Here is a 22,100-nt window from a genome sequence, read left to right as displayed (position 1 = left end):
GCCTTACCCTGAGCCTCTGAACTTGACAGCCTTGTTTCTCCGTCATTTTCAGAAAGTGACTGAAGTTCGACTCATCAAGCAGGAGATACACTGCAATCCCTCTAGCAGATGCCTCCACAATTTCTCTAAAGATATCCACATCTGTAAACATATCCATAACGATGGCAATGACCTGAATAAAACAGAAAAGACACAAATTATTGCATTGTATAAACATATATTTAAAACTCCTCACTGAAGTTTGCACTGGGCAGCTAACAGACAAACATTTTTTACACATCAAAAAGGTACAATTTCTCCCTGTGGTACCACTTCACCTGGAAGGCTTTTCAAGACCACTGGACCTTCTTTTTGAGAAGTCAGGTGATTGCTTGTGTGACATGTGTCACTGTTTTGGGTCTGTGTGTTGGGGTTTTGGTAGCGGGGCAGGGGCCGCAGGGCCGACTCCTGTGAGAAGCTGCCAGAAGCTTCCCCGGCTCCGAGTCGGACCCGCCGCTGGCCCAGGCCGAGCCCGTCAGTGACGGCGGTAGCGCCTCTGGGAGAACAGAGTTCAGAAGGGGAACCTGCAGTGAGTAGGGGGATTGGAATGTGAGAGGAACACCTCTGCAGATACCGAGGTCAGGGAAGAAGGAGCGGGGGAGGAGGGGATGCCCCTGAAGCCCGTGGTGAGACGGCAGGCTGTCCCCCCCGCCACCAGCCCAGGGAGGTCCACAGTGGAGCAGATGCCCACCTGCAGTCCAGGGAGGACCCCACGCTGGAGCAGGCGGATGCCCGAAGGAGGCTGTGACCCCGTGGGAAGCCTGCACTGGAGCAGGTTTGCTGGCAGGACTTGTGACCCGGCGGGGGACCCACGCTGGAGCAGTCTGTGCCTGAAGGACTGCAGCCCATGGAAGGGACCCACGCTGGAGCAGTTCGTGAAGAACTGCAGCCCATGGGAAGGACCCACACTGGAGAAGTTCATAAAGGACTGTCCCCTGTGGGAGGGACCCCCCGGTGGAGCAGGGGATGAGTGAGGAGTCCTCCCCCTGAGGAAGAAGGAGCGGCAGAGACAAGGGGTGAGGAACTGACCCCAACCCCCATTCCCCGTCCCCCTGCGCCGCCGGGGGGAGGAGGGAGAGAAAACCGGGAGTGGGGTTGAGCTGGGAAGGAGGGAAGGGTAGGAGAAGGTGTTTTAAGATTTGGTCATACTTCTCATTATCCTTGTTTTGATTTGATTGTTAGTAAATTAAATTGATGTTGTTTCTTCCCGAAGTTGAGCCTGTCTTTTGCCCGTGACCATAAGTGGTGAGTGATCCCTCCCTGTCCTTATTTTGACCCATGAGCTTTTCTTTATATTTTCTCCTCATCATCCCACCGGGACCAGGGGGGAGGAGTGAGCGAGTGGCTTCGTGGTGCTTTGTTACCAGCTGGGCTTAAACCCTGACAGTCACAAGTACCAAAGTCTGGCAAAAAGTTGTGTTGTGGGTGTGCGTAGCGATTGGTTATATGAGGAAAAGGGGAAACAGCAATATGAATACAGTGGAAAAAATTAAACTATCATAATATAAGTGCAGTGTACATAAAAAAAAGTTTCAGATAACATTTTTGTACCAGGGGCTTGTTCATCTTTCACCACCTTCTCTAAAGCTAAAGGCTCAAGAGCTTGAAGGAGTCAATAATCAGACATTGAAGAGCTGGAGGAGTTGAGGACTTCAGAATCCCTAATGATTCAGTACTCTTACTGGGATGAAACTTCCTCAGCTGGTGAGAGCTTGATTCAAGAAGATTAGAGTGCTGAACACCAGCTACTGATGCCCTTCAACCTATGGGGATAAAGTAAGTATTTCTGATTGGGAAAAGCAATGTCCTGCTAATGGTGTTTTGGAGATTATATACTACTGACATATCATTAGCAATTTGGGAAGAACTAGTATTGAAGCGTTAAGAGGAAATTAACAGAGGGAGAACATGTATCTGTTTAAGTTTTAAAGATAATATTCTCATCCACTAAAGTCTTCATGAAAAGTTCCAATGAAATGCCTCAGGTACAAATTCAAATCAAATAAAACCTTTCACAGGTATCAGAGCAGGCTTGATAGTGAACATGCGTTATGATTTTCACTAATCTTTAAAATACCTGTACCTCAACTTCAATGGTGTATTTGTTAAGTTACAATCACTCATCTTACTCTGGAACAGAAACATTTACCTCACTCACAAAATTTGGCAGATGCTACTGCACACACCTAGGTAAAAGTTCTGTCTCCAGTCAGTCATCTGAATTAACTTTTTTGAATCCCACCTGCTTAGAACTAAAAGACCCACTTACGCCAAATGTACTTAAAATACTAGAAATATTAATAAGAGCTGACATACAAAACGAAAACCCCAACAATGTCATTAGGAAAAGTAAAAAGACAGCTCCTGAAGTAGTAAAAATGAAAGGACTTGGACTTAACGTAACATGTCACTTGGCAATAAAAACACTTTACAAATCCACCAGAGAGGAACTGCATAGCATGAAATAATTCAGTTCTTTCAAAAATCTTAGGTAATATGCCCACGTACTACCTCATTCATTTTATTGACTATTTGAAAATAAAACCTCAATGTGATTTTTAACAGTACAAATTTCTTTATCTAAATTTGAAAGGAAAGACTGAAAACCACAGAAGTTTATCTTGACGCTAAGGGCCTCATCACTTTCAGACTGCACCTTCTGCTTGGTCTTGTTTCTGAGATACACAACGTTAACTGAACATGGCGACTCTATTTATTCATCTGTCTTGTTTCACTTATGTCTGAGCAGAAATCTGCCAAGACAGATCAAGTGTGTTAAGAAAAAGACCAAAGAAGAAAGTCTGTTCTCAAATTGTTCTGTTCTACTACCTGTGTCCTTCTCCCTCTGAACTCCCTAATTTCTTCTTAACCTTTCCTTTTCTTCAGATCTTTTAGAAATAGGTGCTCATTACATTCAAGGATCTATTTAAATGTAGGAGAGAAATCCTGAATGGGTTCATTAGTGTACACTGACATGAATACATGAAATATTCAAAATCAACAGTACAGCCTGCAAAAATCATTCTAACATTTTCCTATGGCAGATATCTATGATGCTAATTTGTTTGCAGCATCTGTGGTTGCAAAGACTAATATACTGGAAATATACAGAAAAAACAAGAATGAATAATAAAAACTAAAAACCAACACTGACTAGAATGGCCATATCTATCTTTATGAAGAGGGGAGGAGAGTAACAAATACATAGGCAAGGAGGCCAGTAAGTTAGTGGCATGAGAGGGATGCATGTGCAGTACTATGCAGATACATCGTAACGTGGGAATGAACAGGGAAACCCTCTTTGTCTTCACTAGTAGAATTGTTCTTAAACCATTTAGTGTTCCGCAACGCATCAAAGTAGTCTTGCAAGAAAAAGTAGGTTTCACTTCCAGAGTAGGAATAGGGATGACATTTTGAAACCTAAAGCTTGTGCTAGCTGAAAAATCCTCACCGGATTTAAGGACATGTATGCAAAGCCACAGTCGTGATCTGACAACCAACTGGACATCCAGTTTTGCATTCCCTGGTGACCAAAGATGACTCCTATTGTATGCCCTCATTAGCCCGCCCATTCACTCTTAGAAACACTCAATTAATCCAGTCAACACAAACATAATTAGGCTTGATCACTGGAGGAAGTAGAGTGCCAAATTTGAACAATGCGTATGACAAACATGCATAAGGAAAAAGTCATTTACAGTGATAAGGTCATTTCTGTATACTGATTTCTATAAATCAGACTAGTTGTTTGATCATAAACTATAGATTTGGATGCAGAAAGAGTGGATTCCACAAAAATCATAGAATATTCTGGCTTTTAAATGTATTAAACTTTTTTTTTGGGGGGGCTGCGGGGGTACATTTCCCCATACATTTGACTACTATGCAGCAGAAGGGAGTATTGAGCTTGGGGAATGAAAAAGCCAATACGGTATTCAGGGTCCCGAGTTTTGATGGATTAAGGAGACCAAGACTAGGAAGTTACTTCAAAAGAGGTATTCTATAATGTGTATCTACCTTTAATTAAAGATGTAACAACAGCTGCAGGATTAGTTAGTTGCTGCATCACTGTGGAAGAGAGATTTCACTACTGTGGTTTTACATTTGTTTTTGCAATTGTAGAACTAATTTCCACCCTGATACTTATAAGAAAAAGCCACGTAACAGTGAAATCCACCAAGGAAGAAAAACCAATGGAATTCAAAGTGCAGAAAATAGGTCAGAAAATTGCCTGTTCCACAAATTCTGTTTCTTTTGGGTATAATAACACTATCCTGTGTCAAGACAATCCCCCAAGGCAGAACACTCCAGTGTGGTACAGTAGGCTTCCTTATAAGCTGCCATTTTCTTTCCAAAGCGTATTTGTTTTCCAAAATGCAGAGGTCTTTTCAAAAGCAAGCACCAGTGTTTTTATAGGAAATACAAAGGCCATCCAACCATGCAGGGGACACTGGATGGGTGCAGCAGTTTTCTCCTGAGAGCACCAGAATTCTGGAAGAATTTTCCAGGCTCTGAGAAACTGATTATCACTGTGATCAAAAATAACCCTCAGTTGGGAATAATTAAACATTTTACAATTTCAGGGAGGAGAAGATAGTTGGCAGAACAGATACGTGCTGTGCATAATATCAGATAACACTGATATTATGCACAGCAAGAGTGAACTACTACCACCTGATTTGGTATTAGATAGAAGATTTCAGTGATCAACTAAAGTGAAGACAGTGCAGAAAAAAATTTTTATACTAGTCCTGTCCCCCAAAATTAAATTTAAATAATCTTAGATTGTCGCTACGAATCTTTTCATCTTATCTAACAATTATTTTTTTAAAGTGGTGAATGCTTTTTAAGGTTAAAATTTGGTTTCAGTGGCATTCTTATAGAAGAAGAAAATTTGCTGAAGTCAATAAGACCAAAATTACTCCTAGTAAAGCCAATAGTTTTATCAATTTAAGTGAAGGCACCAGTAGAGCCATATTCTATTATTCTTACTACTATCTTGACACTAAGACTATGGTTTGCAACAGAACAGTAAAGCTTCACACATTACTTTAACATTTTAGAAACATTTAAGTATAGGCAGAAAAGTATAATTTTGTTGAATAGCACTATTTTTATGCAAGTATTTTAAAACACATATTTTTTTTGGTAAGTTGATGTATTTTATTTAATTTGCAGAGTATTGAGTAAAGTAACATTTTAAAACTCATTATCTGTAAACTATCAGATCATTTTAATACCAAGTTCTTTTCATTCTTTAAAAGTCTTTAATAATCCCCAAGTTCAGGAAATGACTCACTCCCACATAAAATGCTAGTGACAAGATTCATGAAAGACAGACACACACATACTTTGAAGGTTAAAATAAACAGTTATAGCTGAAATACTCTGCAAAATTATGCAGATTCTTGCAAAACAGGAGCTTAAGTACATGGTAACATGACACCACACTGGGTATTACAAGACTAAATGGAGGCTGATGCTCAGTTCTGTTATCTATCATGTCACAGGGCCAGCTGTTGAGTTTGGGCCCATTGACATGCATTGCAACTGCTTAAATGGTTCTTACCTTCAGAAACTAGCTGTTCAAAGGCTTATATAGAAAGGAGTTGCCAATCCCAACGGTACGAATACATCTATCACTAAACATCTCCTGAGCGTGGCCTGGGGGAGGGTCACCAAGATGTTCAGGGCTGGAGCACTTGCCCTGTGAAGAGTATGTGAAAGAGCTGGGTTTGTTCAGTCCAGAGCAAAGGTGGCTTGAGGGAATCTTTCAGCAGTCCCCAGTGCCCTACAGGACAAGTCTCAAGGAGACAAAGCCAGGTTCTTCACAGTGGTGGCAAGACAAGAGACAACGGTCAAACTGAAACAAGAGCAGTTCTGACTGGATATAGGGGAAAACTCTTATTCCCACAAGGACAGCCCAGCAGTAGAGCAGGTTGCCCGGAGAGGTTGTCCAGTCACCATCCTTGGGGGTTTTCAAGACCCAACTGGATAAAACCCTGAGCAACCCAGTCAGATCCTATTGCTAGCCCTGCTTTTAGCAGGAGGTTGGACTGGAGACCTCCTGAGGTCCCTTCCAACTGACAAAGTCTGCAGTTCAATGATTCGGAGATCTCCGCTCCCATCATTATCAAAATCCAAGCAAATTTTGCCATGTTTGGTAGTAATTATAAACTTTGCTGTGAGGCTCAAAGAAAACAGAGTCTATAAATAAAGAATACTGAGAAGTAAAGGAGTTTTTCTGCTTTACTTCTCCCATTTTTGGTAAGAATTTTGGTAAGAAAAATCAGTGGGTTTTAATCTTCATAGCTCAGTTTTAGGACATCAAAATCAACCCCTTTAATGGGTGTGTACTGAAATTAAGGCATAGATGTAATGAAAGGCCTTTACTGCTAGTGCTCTGTAAGTCTATTTTGTGAACTACTGACAGTTTCAGGCTTCCTTAGGTCAGGCTTTACTAAAGAGACACCTCCCATTATACCAATAACCTAGTAGGGAATAACGCTAAAGACCTACCCTACACTGCAAGAGCATTGATTTCTTGTAACCTACATGAGGCTTATGTTGGGCATGCTATGACAAAAATCCATATTGCTGTGCAGTTGCTTTTGAATGCCACCACTCCTCCTCACCCCAAGACCAAAGAACCACATTTCAGACAGAAATGTTAACTCTGTTTTCGTTGACCTTTTCCCTGGTATTCCAGTCAAATTCCTTTTCACAGATCTCTGTTTTGGAGAGAATCTCCTTGTGGCAGAGGCTCAGTGCTATCTGAATCTGGTCTTTCTCAGAGAGCAGGCAGGTCATGACACTTGCAACAGTGCAGAAAGAAGGTACAGTACTCCATACCTTGCTCTTAGCAACAGGAGGCAGGCAGCAAATTGGATGGGTTTCAGGCACCACAAAAGAAAGTGGGACAAATTTTGTGATCAACGCAGACAGCCTTCCCACTGGTAAGCTATATAATATGTCCCACTAATTACTGTGGGGTTTTTTAATTACATTATGCTGTTGTTTATGGTTGAGGGTCTAGATCCAGTTTATGCTTGCTGCAGTTTGTATTAACAGCATCCTAATAAATCATCTGATATCCTTACTATCTGGCACTGTTGCTAACACCAGAGTGCTTCTAAGATGATAGTTCATTAATTTCCTATTAATTTCCAAAATTGAACAAAGCCCTGAAATGCTTTGCACAACACATCCGTCCATTGCAAAACACACTTTGAAATCATTGTGAGTTGCACCTGAATATCTCAGGTAAACTTTGGCTGTGCTGAATTGCTGACATCTCCCACAGCAAATGTAGCAGATCAGAAGTCTTGAAATAAAGTGCCAAAGAGCAGTATAATGGGGGGAGCCCTCCTCTGTAGATAGAGCCTAGATACAATATTAAAAATAGTAATCAAACATCTGAGTATGATCCATTCTCCCACAATTTCTGTGGCAATGTAATGGAACAAATACTGAGATGATTTACACTTACGTAACTTCCATGAAGTTAATGTCACTACTTGTAGTATATTATCACCAAATTGGCTCCCTGAGATCATATTTAATTTATTTAACTTGGCCCTGCATTCAGAGAGCAATAAACCATAACCATACAGTGTACTTCGAAATGTTCTTCCATTATTGCATTCTTTAAAAGCAATTTAATTAACTACAGGGTGAACTCTGGCACTTCACTATAACAGGCAGCTACACTACCTCAGAACCAGCTCTCCTACCCTCACTATCCTCTTTTCTTCCTCCTGCTCCAAAATGTTTCCACCATCAATTCTGAGGATACAAAAAGTGTGCACCTCAGAACCGAATACATCTTCTGTTCTGATCACCAAGCCTCAGTTTATCATGTCATATAGCACCTACACAACATAAGCATTTGAAAGTGAAAACTAAGTTTAAATGGAATAAAAATTAACTTCAGCATGTACATTAGCAATCTTCAATCACCTCAACAGCTTCTCTCTGTAACAGGATGTTAGACATGCTCAACATCAATGAAAATTCATAAGAAAAGAGTCACTGTCCAGAAAACAAAAGGTAAACTAAAATTCTACAAATCTCCTGCAATACAATATGGAAAACCAATGCAAACTATTCTCAGAAAATTATGAATGCAGGCAACCACATAAAGCACTATATAAATAGTTTAATTGTGTAGCCTACATGGCGAAGCCTCATCCGTTCTGTCCAATAAACATGTAAGAAAGATGTGTGTTAGGGGAACTTTCTAGCTTTCAGTAACGGGGAAAAATGTTCCAATTCTGGCAGCAAAGAACGATATGGCAGTAAAAACAGGAGCTCTGAAGAAGAATGTGATTCAACTTTGAAATACACTGGGAAGATCCATTTTTTTACAATGTACCATCTTCTAACAACTACCTGACAATTCTGCCTTTTGCTCAATTTGGCAATTTTTGTGCAGCTTACCGTGTCTCTAAAAAAGCAGATCAGAAGATCGGGATTAGCTCTTCTACAAATGAAACTAAAACCAACACAAAAGAAAAGTTCTCTGAAGTGCAGATAAGATTGTTTTCTCTGAAAAGTGAATGTACAGTAGCCCTCTGCATTACCTTTCAGAAAGCTATTGCAGGCTGAACTAGCAAGTCATACGTGCACCATCTTAAAAAGACACCTTCTGTGTCACCTCTTCAAATTCACGCAACCGGGAATTTTACAGGTGAGTATCTTGCAAAACGTATGGGAGTAAGCTACATTAATTCTATAAATGTGATCTGTATCTATGGGTTTGGTAGTTGTTATTCTGGCTGAAGGATTAGTAAGAACTCAGCTCGAGCTGGCCGAATTAAAGGAGATACCACTTCGATGTGGCCGACAGCAAAGGTGATAATTCCTCTGAAGCTTTACTTCCGCACATGAAGAATCGAGTTTCAGCAAGTCACAGAGATGAGAGGAGGGAAGGGGATATTCTGGGGATTCTTCATGGGGACTTTCCAAGAAGCACTTATAAACGTAATCCTTGGAAGAAAGGATCTGCAAAGAAACAGCTGCTGCCCAGCGACTGGTGCACCATGGTCAAGAAGAGGTTTACCTAAATCTGCAAAGAACCGTCATGCGTGATTAAAGCAACAAGCATTCATAACATTGAATTTTAAAACCTCGCTTTCTGCTTGCAATGCTCCCATCAATAACTAAACCGCTTTTGGTATTTAACAAGCAAGCTGTGTTCTGTCACTGTACACAGGAGCAGGCAGAGGTCCTACAGAGAAGCACATAACGCAGCACAGAAAATGCTTGCCATGATGGAGGGAACGTGTCTGGGAGCTTACTCTGCCCTTTCTTCTCTTGCCATTGATGTTGTTGCTCTGTTCTCAGTGCCATGTGGGCTGCAGCTGGTTGGGTAGCAGGATTTTAACATTTGTATTTAGCTCTTCAGAATGTTCTTATTCAGTTGTTATTTTGGGAAGCTGCCAACCTTTTCCTGAGGAAAGCAAACAGAAAGGAAATGCCAGGATTTCTGACAGCCTACGACTCAGCTATACCAGAATGGAAATTCGTTACAAAAATAAAAGGTACTTCTCTAGCCTCTGGCTTTCTCTATGATGAATTTCAAAGACTTGCTGCTTCAGAAATAATTTTTTTTATTTAAAAGAGTATTAACAGCTTTAATATGTGGGTTCTCACTGGATCGCTTAATATTTAGGGAATGTTGACCCTTAATATTTAGGGAATGTTCAGGCTACTTGAATTACTATTATAATGTTTTACTTTTTATTTTAAATTTGTTTGTAAGTAGAAGTACTCATTTATTCATGTGTGCATTACTTAATGACTGCCCAAAACCAAACAATGTGCAACCATGTGATAAGCCTTAATTATTTTTTTTCCAAAGTGCCAATAGTAATTAGAGCTAAACTCTTAATAAATTTTACTTTTTGATGTACCATGCAGGATTGAAAACCTCATACGACAACCTCAGAGACCAGTCTCAGTTTTGAGACTTCTATCAAATAATTGGAGTACTAGTAAGAGCAGTAGATGCTCCTGGTTAGCTTCTACCTGGCCAAGGGAAGTATGAGTTGACTACTGTATGGTTAAGAACTCTTTCAATACTTGAAACTATGAATGTCTGCCATAAATTACCACGCACAGCTAAGAACATGGGAAAAGGCCACCTCAAACTGGGGGGGGGGCATGCAAAGGGACAAAAACGTTTTTAAAAATGTACTAAAACTATCCATTCAAATTGCTCCTGCTTACAAATATTCTTCATGCCAAGATAAACTAGACTGGATGCCAACACTTCTGAGGGCTCTTTCTGAAACTTCCTTTGAGAAATCTTACAATAATTTGCTGCTTATCAAAGACTCAAAGTAAATGTCTGAGATTTCAGTTAATCTGGGTAACAATTTTTGAAAAGATTTTGGGTTTTTGCCACCTTTAAGAGTACATATTGGTAGGGTTTCTCAGACTGGGATTGGAATGAAGTTCCAAGTCAGCCTGCCTTCCCACTGCTCCACTCAGTTTCCTCAAGAATCCTGTATAAACACATTATAAACACTGAACCCCACTTCCTGAGAGTTTACATATTTAAAAACACTAGACAATGTTTGGAAAACCACAATATTAATGAACACTTATAGGTTGTAGACTTTAAACTATAAAAACAAGCAACATTTCTTTAAGGTAGACAACTTTGTTGGCATTTGTTAATTAGACACTTGGAAACAACGAAAGATTCTCTTAGTCAAAGGCAGATTTATAGGAAGAAGAGATGATTCAGACCCACTTTTCTAGACTGGGAAGAATAATTTTGCTTTTAAGTTTGCTTATGCAAGAACTGTGCCCTGTTTGTCATCTTTGAGACCTTAATAGTAAACATATGTTTCTGAAATGAAATGAAACGGGAAGAGCTGAATATCTAATATTCATATTTTATAAATAAACAACATATTTAAAATATCCTGCACAGGGTTCAATGTTGCTGCTAGTATATATATATTTCAGACAAAAAAAAATCCAATAAAACATAACTAGATTGTTCAAAGGTCTAATACTGCCTGAAATCCATTGTTGTTACTTACAGGAAGTAGTATGTACTACAGGTACATTGAGCACATAAGAAAAGAATCAAAAAAGAAAGGCAGGGACTTAAGACAGAGGTGGAAACACCGCTTCCATAGTAGACCCTGGAAAATAATGGAGGTAGTTGAAGATAAGTGTTTCAAAAGCGGGAAAGACGTACTTTCTATGTTTCTAAGCACAGGAAGATTTTGGTGGATCCAAGTCAGGACACAAACCTGATGTGCTTCAGAGTTACTTATGATTCAGAAAGATGGACTTTTGAATGCCTATATGCAGTATGTTAACCACAGTCCACAAGGATGGCCTATCAAATGTTGTTAGTATGTCAAAATATAAAAACATACAGTTGCAGACTGTTGTACTGGTAAGTCTGTCAGCTTCATACCTGGGTGACCTTGCAGCAAGTAACAGAACTTCATTAGAAGATTATTATTATTTTGTAACATAAAAGACATTGCATTCAAGAGAAACCAAATCTATTTTGGATGGCAGTGCCCAATTAAAAAACATACTCAATTGCCAGATTTCAAATTAGTGGAAGCCTACAGACCAATGAGCATGACCTGATGATACTTAATACTGAGAAACAAGCCCTAATTATATCAGTAGTTGTTGGAGATTAGTCCTCTATAGACGCTCAAAACTTCTTCTTCCAAAAGGTAGATTTCATAATCCTAAGCAATACTGCTAGTGAAAGTGTCTCAGAGGTAAATGTAGAATAAAAAGAGGAATAAAAAATTGGAAGTCCTCGCAGAAGACATTGTTAGATGTCCACAGAACAACCCCAACTGAGATTAGAACCAGTTCTGGTTAAAAACGTCCCCTCGTTCATGGTACAGCAAAGGTAACGTGAACATGGAGAAAACAGTCCTCAACAGAGGCTCCTGTTCATCTCTGGAAAGAAGTGGGATAATCTCCTTGTTTTACAAGGTTAAGAAGAAACATTACAGTCCGTTGCAATAGAGTAATATTTTTTACAACAACTGCCATTAGCAGACCTGGATAGTTTACACCTAAGACACTGGAGGAATTCCCTGCTCTGCTGTTGGTCATTTTTAATTAAACTTTTGAGTATCAGGGAAATAACACTTATGCCCAATATTCAAAAAACAGCTTGATGACCAAGTTGGTTGCTCAGCCTGACTTATGAAGGAAAACCAACACAAGAGTCAATGAATACAGAAATAAAGGCTAATCATATATTTAGGGAAGGGTAAGTGGAGAAAAAAAATCTTTTCAAATATTGCTTCTTTCATCCTTTTTCAAGATTACAGCTTTTGTATTCAGCTTCATACATGTGATTAAGAGTCAGTAATAGACACGTGAGGTATACACACTTAAGGACTGGTTAATGGTCAGATGTTTAAAGCAGTTGTCTTGTGAAAACATTTTGATTGCATGTGAGTATTTCTAGCAGCTTGTAGGACTCAATGATATTAAAGATTTTCATATTGCTGTGACAAAAGTGCAAGCAAAACAACTATAATTTACAAATTACTATGGCCTACTTCTGTTACCCTCCTCTCTCCCTGCCTTCCTCTTCCTTCCCCCTTCCCTCCTTTCCCTCTCCTCCTTCACTCCCTTAATTCTTTCTTTCTCCCTTCATGTCCTTCGCTCCCTCTTTCAAGAACTTCAAACTCAGTTAAATTTGAGATTGGGAAAAAAAAAATCTTATTTTGGATACTGAATGTGGGCTTAAAATGGGTTCCTACGCATTTTATGAAAACTTTAAAATACATCACTTTTTATTGCACATTTTATGACCATAATGTTATGATATTCACAATAAAGCTTTTGCTTCGTGCTACAGATGCTATTTACTTCACTGCCACTAATTTCAAACCCTATAGATGTACCTAATTCTGTTTAAGGAGCTCAATTCAAGCAGTAATATGATTGGGGTAAACCAGAAAAATACAGAATCCAGGCTGTTTAAAATTACTGACCACAGGTCAGTGATGGGTCAGTATGAATGAAAGTCAATGATTCTCCTGTATAAATGGAAGAGGAAGAATAATAAGAAGTTGCCTCAGGGTGTAACTCTGACAAAGTCTCTGTTCACCTCATATGTATCTTTAAAATTTTTCCAGTTCAGCTACATGACATAGTAAAATCCATTTATAAGTAAAAACACCATGCCTGGACAAATACCTGTAGTAACATTTATGTTGCTAAAAAAAGCAACAGCAATGATGTCAGATCACTATTCTGCAATATATATTACAGATATAAGATATGCCTGCATAGGTCCGTATGGCACATAATTACATCTGAATACAAGGTAAACAACCCAACCAGATGATTTTAACTATTTATTTTTTTAAACATGGTGCCACTTGAGCAGGAACCTTCACTGACGCTCAGGAGAAGCAGATTACAACACCTGCTTATAGGGCAGCTACAGTTAATGGTGCAACATGTTGCTAATGACCGTGTGCTGGCAGGCTGCGTTTCAATTTCACCTATTTTAAAGACAGGTTGTGAAACTAATTAATTAATTATTGTCTGCAAATCATGTTGAGATCCTCAGGTGAAATCCATTACCCTGGTATGCTAGATTATTTATTACAGATTAGATGAAAAACAAAAAATAATTGCAGACTAGTCTGAAAGCATCAGCAGAAGGTCCTAAAGATAAGAAAAGATTAAGCTAGTTAATAAGTAATTATGTGCAGCTTTTCAGGAAGAAAACAAACTAAAATTTTTATGCACATTACTGTATGGAGCAAGATATCTAAAAGAGTAGGGAAACAATTAAAAAAACCCTGCTCACACCTCTTGTGAAGCAAACTGAAATGAAACAGATAAGTAATTCTGTAATTCTCGTAGACCCCAGTGGAGTGGATAGTGAATTGGAACTAAATAAGGTATTACACAAAATTTAATTCCTGGATCAAGTGCAGCACTTAAAAAAAAAAAAAGAAAAGGAGAGGAATTACAAGTAAAATTATTACTAGTTGAAAGAGTTATAATTTCAGTAGCAATACTATGCTTTAAAATACCGTATTTTTTAAAAAAAAATTCAATTCTGAAACCCTCTAAAAGCTTTTTAAGAGAAACCTGACAGTTCTTGTTCAAAGGTGAATCTTCCACAGATAGCGAGGCATTTGAGGGAGTAGCAAGTCAATGGATAAGAAAGGAAATTAATAGAAACAAGTTTAAAAAAATTTAAAAAACCAGTTCTTTCTTATTTCTTTCTGCCAGGTTTTTGCTAAACTGATCTTTTAGTCTCTACGTGAGCTGAATTGTGAATAACCATCTTTGTCAGACAGCAACAAACCATACAGCTTAAGAAATGATCTTGGTGACACTTTATTTTTTTGTACATGCAGTTAGGATCAGCTTTCACTGATCTGCATACAGGTCCTCAACAAGGCCACAGGAGAAGTATTAATTCATCATTTGCGATTTGATACTTCAATTATGCAAAATCACAGGAAAGATTATTTGGTCTTTGCGCTAAAGTCAGATCAGATAATCATAATGCTCCATCTTCAATATCTACTAGTCTTTCCATTTAAATGTAAAAGTTTATTTTTAATGTTTAAAAGTTTATTCAGTGTATTCATAATATTTTCTTAGATCAGAGTCCTAGGCCACTTCCAGGACGTGTCTGGGGAGGAGCAGACACACGGCCGGGCTGCAGGACAGAGTTCTGCGATGCAGACCCCATCACCTCAGCCACAGACGGGCGCTGTCATCCTATGCTCATGGTCTGTTCCTCTCATTTTTCTCATCCTCACAAGGATAATGTGAAGCACTCATTCACAAATGGATAAAATGAACAGTTATTCAAATAAATGCGTTATCAGTGTGCAAGGAACTGAACCCTTTGTACTCAATTGAGCTAGTGACCAACACGGCAACATAATCGGGTTTTATTAATGGGTTGAAAAGAAACATGTTATCACAAGCCTTCCATTGTACAACTTCATGTATGTCAGATCATTCCCCTTTCTAGAAATTCCTCCTGATGTGCATTGCGTGCCGGTTCACACATACCCCCCCAGTTTGGGTAATGATAATCAGAGATCTAATCATGAAGCATGTTGAACACCTGCAAGACACGCAAAGCTGCTGCTAGGACAAGGGGGTTTCTTCCAAAGCATCACAGCAGGCACCTGGATTTAAGAATGGAGGAAGAAGAAAATCAGTCTCAGGGGCACCTACTGCAGCTCTTCAGTAGCTTTCTTTGAGAAATTCACTGCCTGTTTGTGTCAGTGAGGCCCTTGCAGCCACAAAACATTCCCATGCTGAATAGGCGTATACCTCATACACATAGCAAACATGAGGGGTAGAGAGGAAAATTCACTTGTTTTGCCATCGAAAACAGAACCTGTCTAATTGTAAGGAACAAAAGGCAAAAACATCACTGACCAAACCACGCATGGTCTTACATTAAGCCACATTCTGTTGGAAAATTTGCTCTTGAAAATGGGCCAAGCATGCTAATAGCTTACTATACTACATGACTTGAGTTGCTTGCAATAAGAATGGAGATGAAAACCTGCAATACCTCTGTGGAGGAGAGGTGAACATTTTTTTCCAAGAACACTTTGGAAAATAACCGTCTGTTGATGCAAACTAGTGCCTTTCAAATAAACATTTGTTCTTATGAAGTACCTCTCCGATCTCAGGAAAGATCTTCCCTTGAGTAACCTGCCCACTCCAAATTCATGCCAATAAGGCTCTCCGTACCAGACTGCTATGTATCCTGTGCACGTGTGCGTACCTCGAAACCATGCTTTCTGTAGCATGGGATGCACGTGTGCATGTAGTGGATTGCATGCACATGCATGCACTCTGACTGAAAAAGAAAGAATATTTGCCTCTTTCCTTTAGATAAAAACTTTCAAACCAGCATTGTATTGTCAACAGTGTGGAAAACAGCAGTCGTTTCAGATGTCATAACAGGACAGCTTTTATCCTTTTTTCTTGCTCACTTAAAAATGCGTGTATCTTTTGCTGTTCTTCAGACTCTTTCCTTGTAATTCTGAACCTGCTGGCAGATGGTGCAGTCGGCAATCACTAGAGAGATGAGGTGCAGCTGCCAGGTAGGAATTTTTCAAGGAGTTTATCATTTTTAGTCAACTGTGACCAGTAGTTGGTAATTAAAAGATACTCCAGTCTCTTATCAATCATAAAAAATACAATATACATCATCTTAATTGACATGGGAACAATTTTTGCAATGAAATGAGTCAGGTATGCAACAGGTAAGACTTTCATGACATTCACGTGGGTGACTGAGCATTCACTGAAATGCAACCTGAATCAGAAACAGAACTTCAAGTGAAAAACAACAAAGATATTTTCTTGTTTCTCATAGCTGCACAGAGGTATACTGTGAGAAATAAGTAACAGCAGAACATGGGCAGATAATGGGGACGTGAACAACTCTCTGCTTTGTGTTTGGATGTGGCTCAAATATTTCTGCTTGAATGCTCTAAAGCAAACAAACAATCTCATGGACAAGAACAAATACACAAAAGGTTGATGCAAAATATAAAGTTTTAAACCATTAGAAGCACCTGAAAAGGTCGATTCCAGCTTAAGCTCTTGAAACTGTTCACGACCCCTAGTATATGAGTACGCCAAACTATGCGTATGTCTTCACAAATCACGCTGAGCTAATATTCACACTTACAGATGAGGAGTCTGTGTTCTGTAAGGAATTTGTATACAAGTCTTGCAAGTCCTAGACCAATGCTTTTAATCCAGAAAAAATAAAAGGTTATAAAGAATAACCTTTTTTTTTTTTTTAAAGGATGGAAAAGGTCTTTGAATCAATAGAAATGCGTGGAACTAGAAAAGCATGTGAATCACTCCAAAAAAGCATTTTAGCTAGTTCTAGAAGATATTAGCATAGAAATATATTTTTCATAGACTGTTATTTATAGCCTTCCAAATCATCCATGGCATAACTAAAAAAATTAAAACTTACTGAAGTCTGCTACTTCTCTGTCATAAAAGACTCAGAAAAATTACCAGAAAAAATAAGCAGCTTTTTAAATTCCTCTTAAATTACTTACAATAACACTTAAGTGCATACAGAAAGCTTTTAATATGTAAAGTGCAAACCATTTCATAAATGTGGGAATAACATTATTGCATCTATTTTTATCCGGGAAACTGAAAATATATGGGGGGGAGCTGTATGTGTGTCACACCGCTGTCCTGTGCAGGGACATCTGAGTCAGCCCCATCGCTAATTAGTTTTGTTACTGGAAACAGTCTGGCCACACTAACGTGATGCTCTGGGAAGGTGAAAACGCCCTGCTCCTCAGTAATCTCCTCGCTGCACTTTACCATGCTATGCGAACAGATCCTCAGAGGCTAATGACCCATATTTAAAGACACTGAGCATCCCAAAGTCCCTCCGAAAGCAATCCCTGCAGCTACACAGCATCCTCAGCCTCACCTCACCCTCCAGTCCTGCATTTAAAATTCTCTGCACCTTCTCTTTTGGCTGACTGTCATGTTGAGTGATGAGATACACAAGCAGAAAGCTCAGGCAGGCTTAGTCTGGGCTTGCAAAACGGGTTTCTTCAAGCAAATTCCATCATTTAGAGAAAAGTGATTGTACCAAAAAACATCTGATCTCCTGAGCAATTATGAATTAGTTATTCAGAAGTGCTGACTGTAAGACTAGCACCCAAGTGTTTTAAGGTCAGGTTTATTCTTAGTATCAGCTCTTTGAAGATGCACCACTCTCAGGCATGTGTTGTGCAGGGAGTCAGATTTCATTATCATAATGGTCCCTTCTGGCATCAAAATCTGTGAATCTCTCAGTTTTATCAACGTCTGCTGATTCTGCAGTCTGGAAATGGCTGTGAAGATGAATAGGGAGGGCCCCCAAAACTGGTAACAAACTATGAGTTTTTAAAGGATACAAACATTGATTACAGGTTCATGTTTACCCATCTCTTTTTCAAAACAACTTCCAATAAAATCAATTAGAAAATCATACCTGAAAACGAAAGCAATGACCCATGGAGAGGACATGTGAACACAGTACAAGCAGCAGCATAAAATCAAGAAGTAAAGACAAGTGATTAATACAAAAAATCGTATTCATTAAAATATAAGAATCACTACTAGTCTTGGGGGAGGAGAACATGTCTCTATGAACGAGCTCAAAACTAAAGCCTTGCTGGGATTTTGAGGGGAATGAACCTGGAGCGTAGGAAGTCTCACTGGATGCAGCGCAGAAGACTCATTCCCTTCAAAATCCCAGGCACAAAGCACCCAAAAGCATGCCTGGAAACAACCAAGCAAGCAAAAACTGCAGATGAATGATTCCCTGAAACACTCAGGAATATTTGGCAACTTGAAAACAAAGGAAACATTTAATTTGAGATTTTCTTGGTCTTGTGGTTTTGGGCAAATTTGAGAAAGGAAAGAAAAAGAGGGTATAGTTTATTAACATTAAAATCCTTCCCAGACAACCTTCAAGAGCCAACCATGACTTTGAAATGAATTAAAATGTCCTAAGTGAAATGCCATTCTCTATTTTTATAATGTGTTAATTTAGTTGAATATGTTAATAATTACCATGAAAGATTTTTCACATACATCATACTCATAGGTGTTCTGCATTTCAGCCTGTGTGGTGCAATATTTACTGTGGGAGCTGCTGACAGCAAGCTTTTCAATGAAATTCCAGAGCCTATGTGTGCATATTTATTTATATAAATATTATGTAACCTGTTTATACAGATCATTTGAAAGTTATTTAATGTCACTTTTTTCCCTTTTTATAGGTAAAGAAATTTCCCTTATTAGGTTTATATAGGTTATAGTCATAAGAGGGACCAAGCAGGATGCTTTATGTTTTACTGTTTGAAGCTAAAATCCCATCCAGAGCCACAGATAATCAATTTAAAACCAAAACCAAACCAGATCAATGCTTGTTACTTACATTGTAATTGCTATGGGCTTTATTCATAGCTGTTGAAAAATAGATATACTTTGATACAAAAATATAATTCAGTGTATTTTTACTGTAACTCAGCACTATAGGATTTAGAGTCAACTGAAGACACTAATTCAGAAAAAAAAAAGTACTGGATTATTTTTAATTTGTATGTTACAATGCTTCCCATATTTCTGAAATTCTCTTCGCTAGAGAAGTAACTTAAAGTCTGGTCAAAGCAATTTCTTGCATAATTTCCAAATTTCCAAAGAGGAGAATATTTAGCATAATTATCAGTAACATCTCCACTGTTAGGACAGCAACGCCTCCAATAGGCATTGACAAGAAGTTTTTGTACTTCTGTGCCATATCAGGGATTCTTTTGCCTAAACTTTGTGACACACGTTCAGCCAAGACTGATCAAAGAGTCTGCCGAAATTTGGATCTACTGACCCAGGAAAAATTATGCTTAAATCTATGTCCATTTCTTTTTGCATGCATTATAGTATGGGTCCTCATACAAACTGTATGAAAACAAGCAGCTTTGAATAAGTTCCATTTGGGTTTTTAAAACTAGAAACTCTATGTGAACATCAGGGTGAACTGAAATGCAGCCAACAATGTTATTGTTACTTCTTTAAAACAAGACAGAGAGATTTCTGTATCTGGAATTAAAATGCTATAACTTTTTGTTTCTCATTCAGTATAGTATTTCCACAACAGATAATGCTATATACCTGTGCTGCTAGAACATTTCAGTCAACGTACTTTGCTGAAAATCCCCCCAAATCTTTAAACACCTAGCTTTTTGTGTTCTTTTTAGACTTATTACATTCTATGCAAAAAAGTCTGTCAAATATCATTTCTAATGCTGATTTCAGATACACTACTCAGCTTCGTAACTTCAATGCCTGCACTTAAGTACTATTACATATTTCAGAAATTAGGTCTTTTCCCTTTTCTAAATACCTGTATTTTTGTTATGCGCAGTCTACTACCTTAAAATAGACAGCTGTATTATAAAGTAGACAGTAACCTATCAAACTGAAATGCTTTCTTCTTTTACTTTGTATCTCAAGAGGGATGATTGTATGATTAAAAGTAGCGAGTCACCTCCTCAGATAGTATAAGCAATGTATCTCCATAGAATTTAGCAGATTATGAAATTCTGATCCTTAGGATTTTTTGAAACACCACTAACAAAATTCAAAATGTCTATTTGTGTACACACAATTTTGTATCAGCATAGTGTCATAATTGTCCATGAAACTATTTCTCAACGTGTTTAGGGTTTGTTGTTTTGGTTTTTTTTTTTAATTTAAGAATATGTAGCATTTAAAAAACAAAATCCATAAACTATTGGACAGTTCTGCCATAATAACTAAAATCCAGATGTTCACTTCTTACTGTTTTTTTCTTTCATTTTGCTTGCTTGCATGCCAGCATGCATGAAAAAGTGCACGTGTGCTTTTAATATATACGTTGCAATCATTTCAAAAGCCTTAGAGTACAAATTGAGAAACTTCTCTACAGAATTTTCCTTGCACTGTATAGGAGCTCAGTAATAGCACTTGTAATGTGGCAGAAGATAATAAAGCCTCTATCCCCAGTACAAACGCTTAAGGTTTGCTTGCAGAGAAGTCAATCATTTTGGTAGAGGCCATTTATACAAAGTTAAGAGAAAAAAAATGTTCTGTGATAGACATTCTATATTGGCAGAAACTATTCTTGCTCTTTATGCATCAACATGATAAATTAGTCTTGCTCTTGAATTTCTTTTTAAGGGACCAGCCTGTCTTCTGTAACATTCATATGTGTGTCCATTCGTTTGGGTTAGTCTTCTGTGGGACCTGGCCTGCGTGTGTGTGCAGGGATCAGTAAAGGAGAACTGAGTGGTGGAATAGCATCTGGGGAAAGGAAAACCTTCCACCAGTTTCAACGCCTTGCTTGGGTTTCAGATATTCAGTTATTCAACACAGTTTTTATTTAGAATAAAAAAATTACAGCTGTCTGCTTGGACACACATTATTCTTTTTTAGTAACTCACAGTGGATGCAATCAACTGAAGATATATGCTCATTTTGTACTACAAGAGTACTGTGGCATGATTTAAGATAAATAGATTAATTAATTATTTAAAATCAGAATCTTAGTGATACATGGTCATATCCCTAGGTATCAATCCTGGAAACACATATGCACATTAGGTTAATGGAACGTCTCATGTACACAAATTAAAGTGTTTAAATCCTCTCAGGATTAGGGATCTAATTTTGTTTAAAGAAGAAAAAAAGTGTCTTCTTTGAGCAGACATTACATTTTTCTCTCCCTGTGCTTTACTAAATACCTAAAAAAATCCTTTTCAGGTAGGAAAAAAGTGTCTTCTCTGAGCAGGTGTTATATTTTTCTCTCCCTGTGCTTTACTAAATACTGAAAAAAAATCCTTTTCAAGTTTCATTAGATGCATTGTTTCACAAAATGAGATGAAAATCAATTGTGCATACCAGTCATTTTTGTAATTAAATAGTCTATTGTAATTTCTGATACACAAAAGCTCTATCTCTAAACTTCATCCTTGTTGACAAAAACTTCAATTTACTGCAAAATAAAACAGAGGGCGAATAAGACAGCCCTATTCAGAAAATATACCTCCCCTAATATTGAATCTGTTACATCTACTATCAGCAACTTGCCAATAAAATTGAGTGATTTGACTAGAAATTCAAAAGCATTGCTCTGTTTCTAACAGATGGTGTTTTACCACTTTTTACTGGGAGAGATGGAGGATGGGGAAAAGACTCAAACCCCCTCCTGTAAGCACTTGCTCCAGGTGTGCTGACCGGCATCCTCCAAGGCACCCCCCTTTTTTATTGACCTTAGAGGGAGCTCACATTCCCACATCTCACGCCTGGAACTGCAGTCAGGAAAGGTGCCAAAAGTACCCAGAGCAGGCAGTAAATGCTCACCTCCGGCTGTGGTACACGATGAAAGGAGAAAAGGCAGAAGAGAGAGGGCTGTCCAAAGGGAAGAGCTGGAGCGGGGGGCGAAGAGGGAGGGGAAGGAAAGAGGGACTACAACTGAAAATGCGTAT

The 22,100-nt window shown here is 38.5% G+C and overlaps 1 protein-coding gene across 1 annotated transcript in view; it reads right to left on the bottom strand.

The window, feature by feature from the left end:
- FAM83B (family with sequence similarity 83, member B) overlaps positions 1-22,100 on the bottom strand; it is a 45,427-nt gene that overhangs the window by 12,694 nt on the left and 10,633 nt on the right. The window contains exon 2 of the mRNA XM_010561096.1: positions 8-172. Coding sequence (XP_010559398.1) covers positions 8-172 — 165 coding nt within the window. The remainder of the gene's footprint in view (positions 1-7; positions 173-22,100) is intronic.

The sequence above is a fragment of the Haliaeetus leucocephalus genome, unplaced genomic scaffold (genome assembly GCF_000737465.1).
Source record: "Haliaeetus leucocephalus isolate CR32 unplaced genomic scaffold, Haliaeetus_leucocephalus-4.0 Scaffold141, whole genome shotgun sequence".
In the NCBI taxonomy this organism is placed as follows: Eukaryota; Metazoa; Chordata; class Aves; order Accipitriformes; family Accipitridae; genus Haliaeetus; species Haliaeetus leucocephalus.
Note: the sequence above shows the minus strand (reverse complement) of the source record. Positions and strands in the feature narration are given on the sequence as shown.